The 13,788-nt window shown below is 43.1% G+C and overlaps 1 protein-coding gene across 1 annotated transcript in view; it reads left to right on the top strand.

Annotated features, from left to right (window-relative positions):
• TADA2A (transcriptional adaptor 2A) overlaps window positions 1-8,293 on the top strand; it is a 46,070-nt gene extending 37,777 nt beyond the window's left edge. The window contains exons 11-15 of the mRNA XM_079724782.1: window positions 202-273; window positions 2,541-2,673; window positions 3,465-3,508; window positions 5,642-5,715; window positions 7,457-8,293. Of these exons, the coding sequence (XP_079580908.1) occupies window positions 202-273; window positions 2,541-2,673; window positions 3,465-3,508; window positions 5,642-5,715; window positions 7,457-7,642 (509 nt within the window). The 3' untranslated portion in view covers window positions 7,643-8,293. The remainder of the gene's footprint in view (window positions 1-201; window positions 274-2,540; window positions 2,674-3,464; window positions 3,509-5,641; window positions 5,716-7,456) is intronic.
• Window positions 8,294-13,788: the final 5,495 nt, after the last annotated feature.

The following is a 13,788-nucleotide window of genomic DNA, read 5'->3' as shown; positions in this document are numbered from 1 at the left end:
AGACAGCTGTTGTACATTTTTGTCAGCTCTTGGGTAAAATTTCTAATGAGATATTAGCAAAAATTAGGATTCCCTGAATGGAATTGCCCAGTCTGTTATAGAAGGCAGAATTACTGAAAATATTCAACAGTAAAAGTGCTCATTAATGTTGATTTTGTTTTTCCAATTTTTCTCCTCTGTTGTTTTCGGGGGGATAAATAGTGGAATTCGAGCTCCGAAGGGAAATCAAGAGGCTCCAGGAATACAGGACAGCAGGCATTACCAATTTTTGTAGTAAGTATGCTTAAGCTACACACTAAATCAGAGGGCAAGTCTTCCAAATACATAGAGGGTGTCTCTGTTTTAGGTACCATGGAGTTTTTTTTTTGAAACAAGCTATCACATTTCAGAATGAGTTTTCAATCTTTCCCATAAAGTTTCACCTATTTAATCCTTATAAAATACCATTATTTGGATTATCTGAGGTGAAGTAAAAGTTATGACACAAAGAAAAGAGAGATGCTGTTTTAGATTTAGGATTCCGTTGTGGCCTCTAAAAAAAAAGGATTCTGTATTCCAGTTTTTAGCCTCAGCCTTTTTAAATTTAGTGATGCATAGTCTGATCATTCTTATTAAGGGAGCTTCAACTGGTTCTAGGTGCTTGCATCCCAGTTACTTGAGGTAGTGATAATTACATTCATAGCAGCTAACAGTTTACCATGCCCCAGGCCCTACCCTGTGCACCTCACCTGGATCGTGTCATTTAATTCTTGTAACAAACTTATTGTTATTTTCATTTAATGGAGAGACTAAAGTTTAAAGTGATTAAGAAGCTAGTTGTTGTAGAGCCAGTTCATAAGGGAAGGTAGTGTGTGTTAGTAGTTAAGAGCTGAGGTCTAGACTTGGACAGCTTGAGTTTGAATTCTGGCTGTTCTTTCACAAGATCTATAATTCTGTTCATTTCAATTTTCCAAGTCTCTTAGAGTTAGTATGAAGATTAAATTAGAGGGACTTCCCTGGTGGTCCAGCGGTTAAGACTCCGCGCTCCCAATGCAGGGCACCCGGGTTCGATCCCAGGTCAGGGAACTAAATCCCGCATGCCACAACTAAAGATCCCGCGTGCCGCAACTAAGACCCGGTGCAGCCAAATAAATAAATAAAATAAATATATTTTTTTAAAAAGATTAAGTTAGAGATAATACATGAAAACATAGCACAATACCTGGCACACAGTAAATCCTCAGTAAATGGCAGTTTCTGTCATTTTATTGTTATTGTTGGAATGATCTTCGGCATTTCCTCCCTCTTCCTGTTGGTTGAAAGCTATCACCCACTGCTCACAAGAAGTAGCCCTGTGGGTATAAGTTCAGCCTGCTGTAATGGCTCTTTATTTCTAACAGTGGAAACCGTTGACAAAATGAAATTTTATGTGGGACACTAATCCATAAATAAGATAAAAGTAGAACTACTTTGGTTGAAGTCTGATGGTTCAGGTCATGTGTGGAGCACAGGACCACTGGTATGTGCTGGTGCCCTTGCTCTTCCTCGTAATCCCGGAGATATTTTCATGGTATCCTGGGCCTCTGTGGAGCACGGTTTGAAACCCACTGGTGTGATATTTTGGATCCTGTATACATTTGTAACATGTAGAAAACACTATGCAACCGTTTATCAAGATGCGTATAAAGACTCTGATACCAGGTTTGGGTTACCTGATATTGGTTGCTCTCGGAAAGAGGGGAAAGGAATAGTGCTGGTCAATGAGGATTTATTTTTATTTGTAATTCTAACTGGTTTTTAAGGAAGAGTGTATGTGTATAGCACTTGTGTGACCTGGAAAAATATATGGATAGAAAAATATAGAACAGGAAGTAAATATGACAATATTAGAAGTTACTTTTAGGGGATGGAAATATGAGGGACTCCTTGTAATTTTCTGTTTTGGGGATTTTCCCCCCAAATGTCTTAAAGGTAGAAAAGGAATAAAAATATTTTTATTTCTTGTCAAAAAAAGGATTTCAAACTAGGGGAAATGACTTTGCTCTTAGAAAAATAATTGTGGGGCTTCCCTGATGGCGCAGTGGTTGAACGTCCGCCTGCGATGCAGGGGACACGGGTTTGTGCCCCGGTCCGGGAAGATCCCACATGCCGCGGAGCGGCTTGGCCCGTGAGTCATGGCTGCTGAGCTTCCGCGTCCAGAGCCTGTGTTCCGCAACGGGAGAGGCCCCAACAGTGAGAGGCCCGCATACCGCAAAAAAAAAAAAAAAAAAAAAAAAAAAAAAAAAAAAGAAAAATAATTGTGGAAGCAGTTTTGCAAAGGAAATTTAAAAATGACTGGGAATTCCCTGGTGGTCCAGTGGTTAGGACTTGGCGCTTTCACTGCGTGGGCATGGAGTTCAGTCCCTGGCTGGGGAACTAAGATCCCACAAGCCTCGCGGCACGGCCAAAAATTTTTTTAAATTAAAGATTAAGAAAGATAAAGTTTGCTGATGAGTTAGGAAACCCTTCGGTTAGTTCTGCTGCGTTGTCATTGTAGTCGCAGTGTTTTTTAATACCTCCAGGTGCCAGAACCTATGATCACCTCAAGAAGACTCGAGAAGAGGAACGCCTCAAACGCACTATGCTCTCGGAGGTTCTCCAGTACATCCAGGACAGTAGTGCCTGCCAGCAGTGGCTCCGCCGGCAGGCTGACATGTGAGGAATTAGTCCAGGGGGAAGGAGCAATCTCTTGGAGGATTTGGCCTTTACCTATATTTTCAGAGAATTCTGTGGGCACCCTATCCTACATGGCAGGGCAGTAATAATTGGGTGACTAGAAGAATTTAGAAAATTTTAGCAGGCTGTCTCAGAAACAGTACCATACTGGGCTTCCCTTGTGACGCAGTGGTTGAGAGTCCGCCTGCCGATGCAGGGGACGCGGGTTCGTGCCCCGGCCTGGGAAGATCCCACATGCCGCGGAGCGGCCGGGCCCGTGAGCCATGGCTGCTGAGCCTGTGTGTCCGGAGCCTGTGCTCCGCAACGGGAGAGGCCACAACAGTGAGAGGCCTGCGTACTGCAAAAAAAAAAAAAAAGAGTACCATACTGACAGTTTTGAGAAACATAACTGGCCTCCTAGAATCCTACTTTGCTACTTTGACCTTATTTTTTTTAATTAGTAAATTCCCTCCCCATGCTTTCTTTCTCCCTCTGTATCTGTTGGTATGATTTTCATTGGAGAATTATGTTCCTCTCCTTTCCCCATGAATGGTCTTTGTGATGTGCCAGGCCAAGAATTCTTCTTAACAAGTCCAAGCAATTTCCTTCTCTGGAACAGATTTCCTTTCCTAGGTAGTACAGTTGGGATATCCTGTAAAACATAATACAGTCTGTCTCATTACTTCTCTTCAAAGTAACTGACCTGATAAGTGTCACCCAGTCTCACATGGGCTTTTGGAAATGGCTCTCTTTGATGTGATATAAGTTTAAATTCCTCTTCTTCTTTGTAGTGATTCTGGCCTGAGTCCTTCCGTACCAATGGCTTCGAATTCAGGTAATTATTTTTTAGGCTGGAGCAGGTCTTGATTGTGAAGTTTTCATTCTAGGAATTATGGTAACCCAGCAATCCCTTCAGCCTGTGTGGGACCTGGGTGCTTAGGCAGAGGAATGGTAATTAAGTGTTATCCCAATTTATAAACATAAGCAGGTTTTTAGAATATTCATGGCCAAACAGGACTTTCCTCAGGTTTGGAGTACAAAGACAGGGGAAGAAAGAACTCCAGGCAGGTGTGTTCTCTATTTTACCAATGTTCATGGGCAGTTAGTTTACTATGATGCTGTCTACCACAGACTTTGAGATTTGTCTCATAGGGGATAATTAGAGGCTTTGTATCCTATATGAGCCAAAGAAGCATGTTACATGCCAGAAAAGCAAGACTTTCTTTATAAGTTGGAGACTTAAGGTATTTCTATTTCTTATCTCTTTGGGTATTTCGTCTTTTGAGGTTAGTTCACAGAGCAAGATTAAGCCATGTGGTATCTGGTAATCCCTGGTTCTTGGTAATCAGTGAATGGTAGTTTGGGGTGGTGTTAGTTGTAGAACTCTGGTCCAAGATCACGGTGTTTCTTTGCCTGTTTTCTTGGTTATCATTCACCCCTGCTCCATATGGTAGATTAGCCACTTCCCCTGGTCAGAACATACAGACTGCTCCACTGATTACAGATTGGACTTGGCAAAAAGATGACCCACTTGCAATTTTACCATTTTTTGGAAGCTTGGAACAACAGACCTTGTGATCCCATTCACAATCTCTCAGATTCAGGATCTAGACAGGGCTCAGAAAAGGTAACTTTATGGATGATAATTTTTTTTTCATTTACTCCTTTGTTTCAAGTAATAATTTCTTAATATTTAAAGGAGAAAAGAGTGTCTTTTAGGGAAAAGCCAAGACAGTTAAATCCAAGTTTTTAAGTTTCTTACATCCACCCCCTTCCCAATCTAAATACAGAAATACAAATAACTTAATATTGGCTAATTAAAATGAATGAATGGACATGACCGAGCTCCTTTGGTATTTGTGTTTTCTGAACCATTCGCACTTGCTCTTTGCTGCGTCCTAGGCGGGCATGTGCCTTCCTCACCCCTGTGTTTAGGGTGAGGTGACCCCTTACTCCTCTTCATGCTCTGAGTTGCTCCTAAAGTAGTGCAGAGCTGGAAGCCTGGATCCCTGATTGTAACCCAGCCTCTGGGAACTTTGCTGAGGCACCAAATGATTGTAGTCTCCCTTTTTGAGCATGTAGGGTACGGCTAGGCCTGTCAGTTATGGAGAAGTCCTCATCCCGTTTGTTGTTACTACAGAGAAGTCTGTTTTGTAGTACAGCAGGCTGCAACAGTCCATCCCCTTTCTCTCCACCACCTAAACGGCAACCCCCATGAAATGTAGCGTATTATTCTGCATTTTCTTTTGTTTAATGCAGTCCATTCATTCAAGTATACATTCAAAACAAAACCAAAAGGTTTTGCACATCAGGCTTCCTATCCTGGGCAGTGACCTCATGCTTGGGTTTCTTTCTCAGGTATGAGAGTTCACCTCAGCCTCTACTTTGCCATATAGTGGCTCATTCCTCTGTGCGGATCTTTCAGGTAAACAGGACTACTTTGGAAGGAACAGATATTCCCTCATGTAATAAATAAGGGCCTTTTGCTGGCCTAACACTCTGCCTTTGATCTCAAGGCGAAAGGTATGTGGTTAATTACCACGTTTGCCTTGCACTGCTGGCAGAGTGGCAAGGGTTAGGAAATGTCTCTCACGCAGAGTTGTTATTTCCATTCATCAGCTGTCAAGGCAGGCAGCGTATGACCTTTCTTAACTGGATGACATCTGGGCTGTAGATTTTAGAATCTCCTACTGGTTTAGGAAGAATAGCCATATTTGACACTGAGATATGTGTGATTATATGTGTATTTTATCAGAGCAGAGGGCACATGCCTTACCGTTCTTATTTTCAAGTGAACATTGGGGTACCCGTGTTGCCAGATAAACTGAGGCCTGAGGTGTATATGTACAGCTATGTATAGTAATCTTGGACCTAACTGGCCTGACTGTGGTGAACTTTGTTATATACTTTACACCTGAGGGACTGTCGCTCTTATGAAATACATGCCTTTTTCTGTCTGTATCTGTAGGTAGACGAAGTGCCCCACCCTTGAACCTCACTGGCCTCCCTGGCACAGAGAAGTTGAATGAAAAAGAAAAGGAGGTAACAAAAAGAAGGGGAGCTGGTTAGAGAAAGAGAATAGGGGCTGGTTATTCACTGAGTTGTCGTTAAAAACATGTCATAGGATCAAACCCGTTTTGCTCTGTTCATGTCGCACACGTGCATGTACAGCTCTAGTCCATCCCAGAGATCTGGGTGCTAAAGAGCTGACCTCAGCAGGTCTCAGGGACTCCTTTCCTTATCACCCAGCCACCATTCATCTCCTGAGAGAAGAACATATGAGATGTAAGTCTAAATAAGAGCAACTGTCATTTATTGAGCATTTACCATGTACTAGATACTGTACTGGGCTTTATGTCAATGAATGTAATTTTTTTTCAAACTTAAAATAACTGGTATAGGGCTTCCCTGGTGGTGCAGTGGTTGAGAGTCCGCCTGCCGATGCGGGGGACATGGGTCTGTGCCCCGGTCCAGGAAGATCCCACATGCCGTGGAGCGGCTAGGCCCGTGAGCCATGGCCACTGGGCCTGCGCATCCGGAGCCTGTGCTCCGCAACAGGAGAGGCCACAACAGTGAGAGGCCCACGTACCGCAAAAAAAAAAAAAAAAAAAAACTGGTATATGAAAATGATTATTTCCTATTAGAGTGGGCATTTTCAGAAGTTCTACTGTTATTCCAACACTATGCATCACTTAAAAGATTTTTGAATTGTCTCCATAGTATGTGTATAAGCATAAAAGAGGAATTCATCATCATATATAGTCACACATTAATTTTGATTAAAAAAGCCATGACCTACTTTTCTTTTACATGATAATCACCGGATGTGTCTTCTTCATATTACTTTTGGCCATTTCTAAACTTTAAATCCAGCCTCAAAAGTGTCATCATCAAGCGTTTTCAAAAGAACATGCTGCATCTCTCAAGTCCATTCCAGGAGAGGATCCTCTTTTGTTCCCCGTGTGCTCCATTTTCGGTTCCCAAGATCAGTGTCTTCATCTGCCACTCCGTATCAGTAATTCAGGTCAGACAGTAAGGAAAAGTCATGGAGTAGGCGCTAGTATTAGTCTTCTATTTTACCTAGCAGGAACAGTAGAGATTAGTTTGGGAGTAGAAGGAGGTGTATGTTATATCCAAGTATTGCTGAAGAAGTATTGCCATTCTGAATCAAGGGTGGAATGGCCCGGAGTTTCAAGCAGTTTTTATCCTTACCCACAAAGTGGTAGCCTCAGGCTGTTCATTTCTGGATAATGGCAGGTGAACTGGAATCGAGCCAGGTTTCTAGATATTTTAGCAGTTAAAGTGACCTCTTGGCAAGGTCTCTATATCTCTTCTCCCTCCAAAGTAGGAAATGTAATCAGAAAATCAGGGACTAAAGATTTACGCCGATACTAAAAATAATGCGATTCACACTTGGGAACCCAAGTACCAGCAGCCCCACCCACACGGTGCCCGGTGGCTCCTCCCTGACTGGCTGAGCTGGAAGGTGCCGGGTCTCTACTCCACACCGCTCCTCAGGACACAGACTTGTATCCCTGACAAACCCAGGTGAGCCAGCCGATAGGTGCTGGAGCTCTCCCGGCATCACACTCTGCCTTTGTCTGTCTTCAGAGAGTATTCTCTCCAAAGAAAAGACAGACTGGAATGTGATCTAGCCACCAGCAGCTCCTATAAATAGTTGGAGGTTGATGTCACCCTTTAAATTTTATTTTGGCTATACCTGCTGGATTAAATTATGAGAATGACAGATGTTAATGTTTATTAAATGTGCCATGTCTTGCAGCTCTGTCAGATGGTGAGATTGGTCCCAGGAGCCTATTTAGAATACAAATCTGCTCTACTGAACGAATGTAATAAGCAAGGAGGCTTGAGACTGGCACAGGCAAGAGCACTCATCAAGATAGACGTGAACAAAACCCGGAAAATCTATGACTTCCTCATCCGAGAAGGATACATCACTAAAGCCTGAGGCTCTTCAGGCCTGGTAGGCCAAAGGACAGTACGGGCATTGTGGAGTTTTGTTTTTGAGCTGAATTCTCCTTGTAAAAAGAGGGGAAGAACAAAGGAAACCTTAAGTTGTATTAATGTCTACTTTCTTCTCCACCCTGCTTTAAAATACTCCTGTTGTTGGTATTGTGCTGCAGAGTTATGTGCTAGATAAGCTATTATTAATTGTGTGTGGGCATTCATTCCTAACACCTCTTATAACTAAAACAAGAACCATAGTACCTCACATCACAGTGTTGGTAGAAATAGAACTAAACCAGTCTTTAGTCCCAGGAGTGCAGCTCAGATCCTTGTACTTGCTTGGGAGGTTGGTTTTCTCATTATCTGTTTTGCCTTCAAACATTACAGACAGATTTAAAATATAGAGGTTATATATAGAGAAAGCTTTCTCTTTCTGTCTGAGGATTCTTTTAAGCTAACAACTTACGTTTATGAGCAAAGAGGAGGAAAATCTCCCCATGATGGTCTTGTCCCAAACTGCATCTTCAACTTTAATGTCTGGCTTTGTAAGTTGCAGTCTGGCTGTCTAATCTGCAGTAGACTTTTGAGGAGGTGGCACTGGATATAAAATGTCTCTGTTATTTTTAGAATTAATGGATTAAAATGTTTTGCTACTTAATTTGTGGGTGTGTCAAATATTCTGGTAACTAAAGCACACTTAGGGGGTTGGATGCATGCCTCATCACGCTGCACTGTCTCTGCTAACATGTGTGTCCTGGACTCACCCTGTTCTCGCCCTTGGCTTCCCTGGATATCAGACCCCTGAGGATGGAGGTGATGCAATTAACCTCAGTGTTGCTTAGGTTGAGACCTGAACCCTAATTTCTCAATGGTTAAAGGCTAGCCTACAATAAGAGCTACTTGTAAAACAAAAGGAAAGCCTTTTCATATATGGAGCTCACTAGATAGGAGGGTGAGTGACCCCACCACGACTGAAACTTGGTCCTCAAATCTTTCTGCACAATAAGAAGCCAAACTCAGAGTCAGGGTTTTCCCTTTTCTGTTAGAAGCAAAGTTGTATGGAAATACTTCAGAATCTGCACAAATTACCTCCAGTAGCCGACTGATTCTTTAATTCTTTCAGCATTCAAAATATCTAATTCAAATATTATATGCCTTGTTGGAAGTATCTGCTCAAACTTCTTGACTGCTGTAAATACGCATGCAGTTTGCTAATAGACTTCATCTAGGGGATAACAAATGAAAAAGAAACTCTTAGGATCTGAGGGAAATAGAATAAAGGACTTCAGTGTTTCAAAAGGGCGGCTTGTGGTTTTCTTGATATAGTCCTGTCTCTTAGAAAACGTATTCTACCACCAGCATCACCCTGAGTTGCTTATAAAGGGGTTGCCTCTTATCCTTGGAAGGCAAGTCCTGTTCTAAAAGTGCATTAGACATCTGTGTCAGGTGATGTCTGCTGTAGTCTGAAGAGTCCTTGATCTTGATTAAGGAAGGCTTCCTGGGAGAGGTGCACTTCTGAGGCAATGATAAGACGGAGATGAGAGAAATAAAATGGCAGATGGAAGTGGGAGACTGTTCCAGACGTAGTAGGTGGAGGGTGATGAGGAGTAAGGAAAACAGTGCCAAGAGATTTAGCTGGCTAGGACACAAGGAGCAGCTGCGGTACTTAGGGCTGGGAGGATGGCAGGACAGTCTGATAGAAACCCTGGAACCAGTTGAAGTCTGAAAAACTGATTGGCGCATCAGTAGATTGGATGAAGAAAGTGGCATTGTTGAAAAGAGTGACAGAAGAATAAGGCTGTAATTTCAAATGACTGGATTTTAGAAAGTAGGATCATTATGGTTTGGGTAAGCCCAACTTCGCAAAATTTAAGACCTAGAATCCTAGCGGGTTTCTCAAAGATCAAGCCATAATTTTGGGTGAGGAGTACTCTTGAAAGGAGTCATTAGAAAAGCACTCGCTGACGTTTGATGTCGATCGCTAGCTTAGTATATTATTTCCTTCCATCTTCTTGTCACCAAAGGAAGGCCCTTCTTGTTACTAAAAATCCAGAGCTAGCAAGGACTTTCCAAAGAATATTCCATCCTTCCCCTTTTCTGCTAGATGGGATTGACCATAAACCAACTACACTAATTTAGGTCCTTCTAGGTGCAGATCATCTCAGAAGAAAGAGAGTTTACTCTGAAACTCAACAACAATGAACTATGAATAAAGACCTATAACTGCTAGGAACTTTATGACAATTTAACATTAAAGATTTCTGCTGGAATTCTATGCATATCATTCTCCTCTGTCCTGCTGGGAAGTAGAGAACAAATTTCTTTCTGTGTAATGACCCTTTCTTGGGCTTCCCTGGTGGAGTAGTGGTTGAGAGTCCGCCTGCCGATGCAGGGGACACAGGTTCGTGCCCTGGTCTGGGAAGATCCCACATGCCGCGGAGTGGCTGGGCCCATGAGCCATGGCCGCTGAGCCTGCGTGTCCAGGGCCTGTGCTCCGTAAAGGGAGAGGCCACAACAGTGAGAGGCCCATGTACCACAAAAAAAAAAAAAAAAAAAAAGAATCTGCCTGCCAATGCAGGGGACACAGGTTTGAGCTGTGGTCCAGGAAAATCCCACGTGCTGCGGAGCAGCTAAGCCCGTGCGCCACAGCTACTGAGCCTGAGCCCTAGACCCGCGAGCCACAATTACTGAAGCCCGCACGCCTAGAGCCCGTGCTCCGCAACGAGAGAAGCCACCGCAGTGAGAAGCCAGCACACCGCAACAAAGAGTAGCCCCTGCTCACCACAACTAGAGAAAAGCCCACGTGCAGCAACAAAGACCCAATGCAGCCATAAATAAATAAGTAAATAAATTTATAATGATCCTTTGTTGTGCTCAAAGACCTCAACTGTCTCTATTGAGACCAACTATTTATGATTTATCTCTTCTTGGGTTCCAGTTTTCATCCTTTTATTGTTTACAACTCCCCCCACCCTAACCCCCCTTTTTAAATCTAAACTTAGTTAATTAACCAGTCGCTGCTGAGTGATAACAAGTTTCCCAGTTTTGAGTATTGAGATCCTCAGCTTGTAGTTAGCGGGAAAAGGGAAGAAGACCAATGACATCCATCAATAACAAATTTCTAGTTGGGAAGTCATTCCAGCTTTAGGAAATATGTAAGTATGTGATAAGAACTAAAATTTCCAGTGGGATGAGTCAGAGGCCCAAACTACAAAGAGAAGCTTGGATAAACTAATTCATATTTACTCCAAAACACTTGGATGGGTCTCCAGCCAGGAGAGCAGTACTGTGTTCTAAACAGCATTCTGGAATATCGCCCATTCATTTTTTTTTTAACATCCTTATTGGAGTATAATTGCTTTACAATGGTGTGTTAGTTTCTGCTTTATAACAAAGTGAATCAGTTATACATATACATATATCCCCATATCCCCTCCCTCGTGTGTGTCCCTCCCACCCTCCCTATCCCACCCCTCTAGGTGGTCACAAAGCACCAAGCTGATCTCCCTGTGCTATGTGGCTGCTTCCCACTAGCTAGCTATTTTACATTTGGTAGTGTATATATGTCCATGCCACTCTCTCACTTCATCCCAGCTTCCCCTTCCCGCTCCCCGTGTCCTCAAGTCCATTCTCTACGTCTGCGTCTTTATTCCTGTCCTGCCCCTAGGTTCTTCAGAACCTTTTTTTTTTAGATTCCGTATATATGTGTTAGCATACGGTATTTGTTTTTCTCTTTCTGACTTACTTCACTCTGTATGACAGACTCTAGGTCCATCCACCTCACTACAAATAACTCAGTTTCGTTTCTTTTTATGGCTGAGTAATATTCCATTGTATATATGTGCCACATCTTCTTTATCCATTCATCTATCGATGGACACTTAGGTTGCTTCCATGTCCTGGCTATTGTAAGGAGAGCTGCAGTGAACATTGTGGTACATGACTCTTTTTGAATTATGGTTTTCTCAGGGTATATGCCCAGTAGTGGGATTGCTGGGTCGTATGGTAGTTCTATTTTTAGATTTTTAAGGAACCTCCATACTGTTCTCCATAGTGGCTGTATCAATTTATATTCCCATCAACAGTGCAAGAGGGTTCCCTTGTCTCCACACCCTCTCCAGCATTTATTGTTTGTAGATTTTTTGATGACTTGCCCATTCATTTTTAAAGATGTCTTTATAGATACCTTCTAGATATACACTGTTATTGTTAACACAAAAAGCTTTTCCACAACTTACATGTACCTGGCTTTTTATTTGTTTGAATTTCTATTCCAGAGGTACTGATCTGGAAGCTTTGCTTTCCTTTCCAATGTGTTTAGCCAAATGTGGGTAACCTCTCTCCTATCTGCCAGAAAGGACCACCTCTGGTACAATGGGACACTGCTACGTCTGTGGCCCTGTGTAGAAGAGGTAGTCCAGCTAAGATAAAGAATTTCCCTTCAATCAGGCACAACAACCAGCCCTCTTAGTGAAATGTAAGTGATACTGAGCAGGATCTCAGGGCGCAAGGAGAGTCAGAGCAGCCTGGTTAGAATAGTAATGGTCGTGCTGACAAATACTTGCTTTGGGAGAGAGAACAATAGTGAATAGCACTTAACTAGGGAATATTTTGGAACCTAAGTATCTGCAAAATATGCACTGGCACTGAGTGTTCATTTGTATGCTGCTTTTGAGGGCTAGGGGGTGGGGACAGGTGAATCATTTCTGAGAAGCTTGGAAAGCCAGTTTATCTAATGGGAGGGAGTTCTTTTTCTATTCATTGTTTGCCTGCTGCCTTGGCTTCTACCAGTTGAGATGCACTGAGATTAACTGCCATTTAATTTGACCGACCAGGCTTACAAGTCAAGAGACATAGGTATTTAAAGCAAGGATGAATGTCTTGCATCTGACATTAAAATTCCTTTGTCACTAGGAGTTACTTGCTTGGTATGTGTTGTGTGCTGGGCCCCCCTCCCAGTTAAGAGTAAGAATAAGGAAATTGAGATAAGAACGCAGAAAGGGACCATTAAAAGGTTTAAAACCCCAAATTGAAAGCTACAGAAAATTTGATTTGATAGATGCAGCCCTGAATATCGCCGTACCTCCCCTTGCCTTTGAAAGCCCTGGTTAACCTTTGCCAGCCCAGATTTGTTTTATGTCTTTCAGGGCTGGAGAATTAAGTCTGATGCACTTATTTTCTACTTTGGAGCACAGGGGATGGATTTCTATGGCACCAAACTAATCATTTGGTTGAATTAATCTCACGTTCTTAACCAAGCCACACTTTTTTTTTTCAGCTTTCTCTGGTCTCCCCAGAGGTCTTATGTGGCAGAAAGCTTCCAGGTAGCTTGCTAATAATCTTGCCTTGGCCCAGAGTTACGTGGAACAGAAGTAGCATCTTAGGAAGTGTGGAAAGGAGAAGACCTCACAATTGTTTTAAGAAACCAACACTTTAGGGCTTCCCTGGTGGCGCAGTGGTTGGGAGTCCGCCTGCTGATGCAGGGGACATGGGTTCGTGCCCCGGTCCGGGAAGATCCCACATGCCACGGAGCGGCTGGGCCCGTGAGCCATGGCCGCTGAGCCTGCGCGTCCGGAGCCTGTGCTCCACAAAGGGAGAGGCAACAACAGTGAGAGGCCTGCATACCGCAAAAAAAAAAAAAAGAAACCAACACTTTATTAATCAAAGCAAAAACACTGAAATCACACTTCAGTGAACTGACGGCCAAGTGCCAACTCATGACACTTCCAATGCACCTCTCCTTCCCAGAGAGCTGTCTGCCAAGTACGCTCCCTTTTTCTGAATTGCTGGCAGTGACCTAACCTCTTTTCTCCCATTAAACGATAGCTAGCTAATGATTTGGATCCCCCACCCCTCCCCTCCCCATTATCATGACATAAAATATATATTATTATGATTTTTTTTTTTTTTTTGCGGTACGTGGGCCTCTCACCGCCACGGCCTCTCCCGTCGCGGAGCACAGGCTCCGGATGCGCAGGCCCAGCAGCCATGGCTCACGGGCGTAGCCGCTCCGCAGCATGCGGAATCCTCCCGGACCGGGGCACAAACCCGTGTCCCCTGCATCGGCAGGCAGACTCCCAACCACTGCCGCCACCAGGGAAGCCCATAAAATATACATTATTTTAAGAAATAAAAAAAATAATGGGA

Source organism: Hyperoodon ampullatus, assembly GCF_949752795.1.
Source record: "Hyperoodon ampullatus genome assembly, chromosome: 19".
NCBI classification, from domain to species: Eukaryota; Metazoa; Chordata; class Mammalia; order Artiodactyla; family Ziphiidae; genus Hyperoodon; species Hyperoodon ampullatus.
The sequence above is the reverse complement of the archived record's forward strand: the minus strand, read 5'-3'. Positions and strand labels throughout refer to the sequence as shown.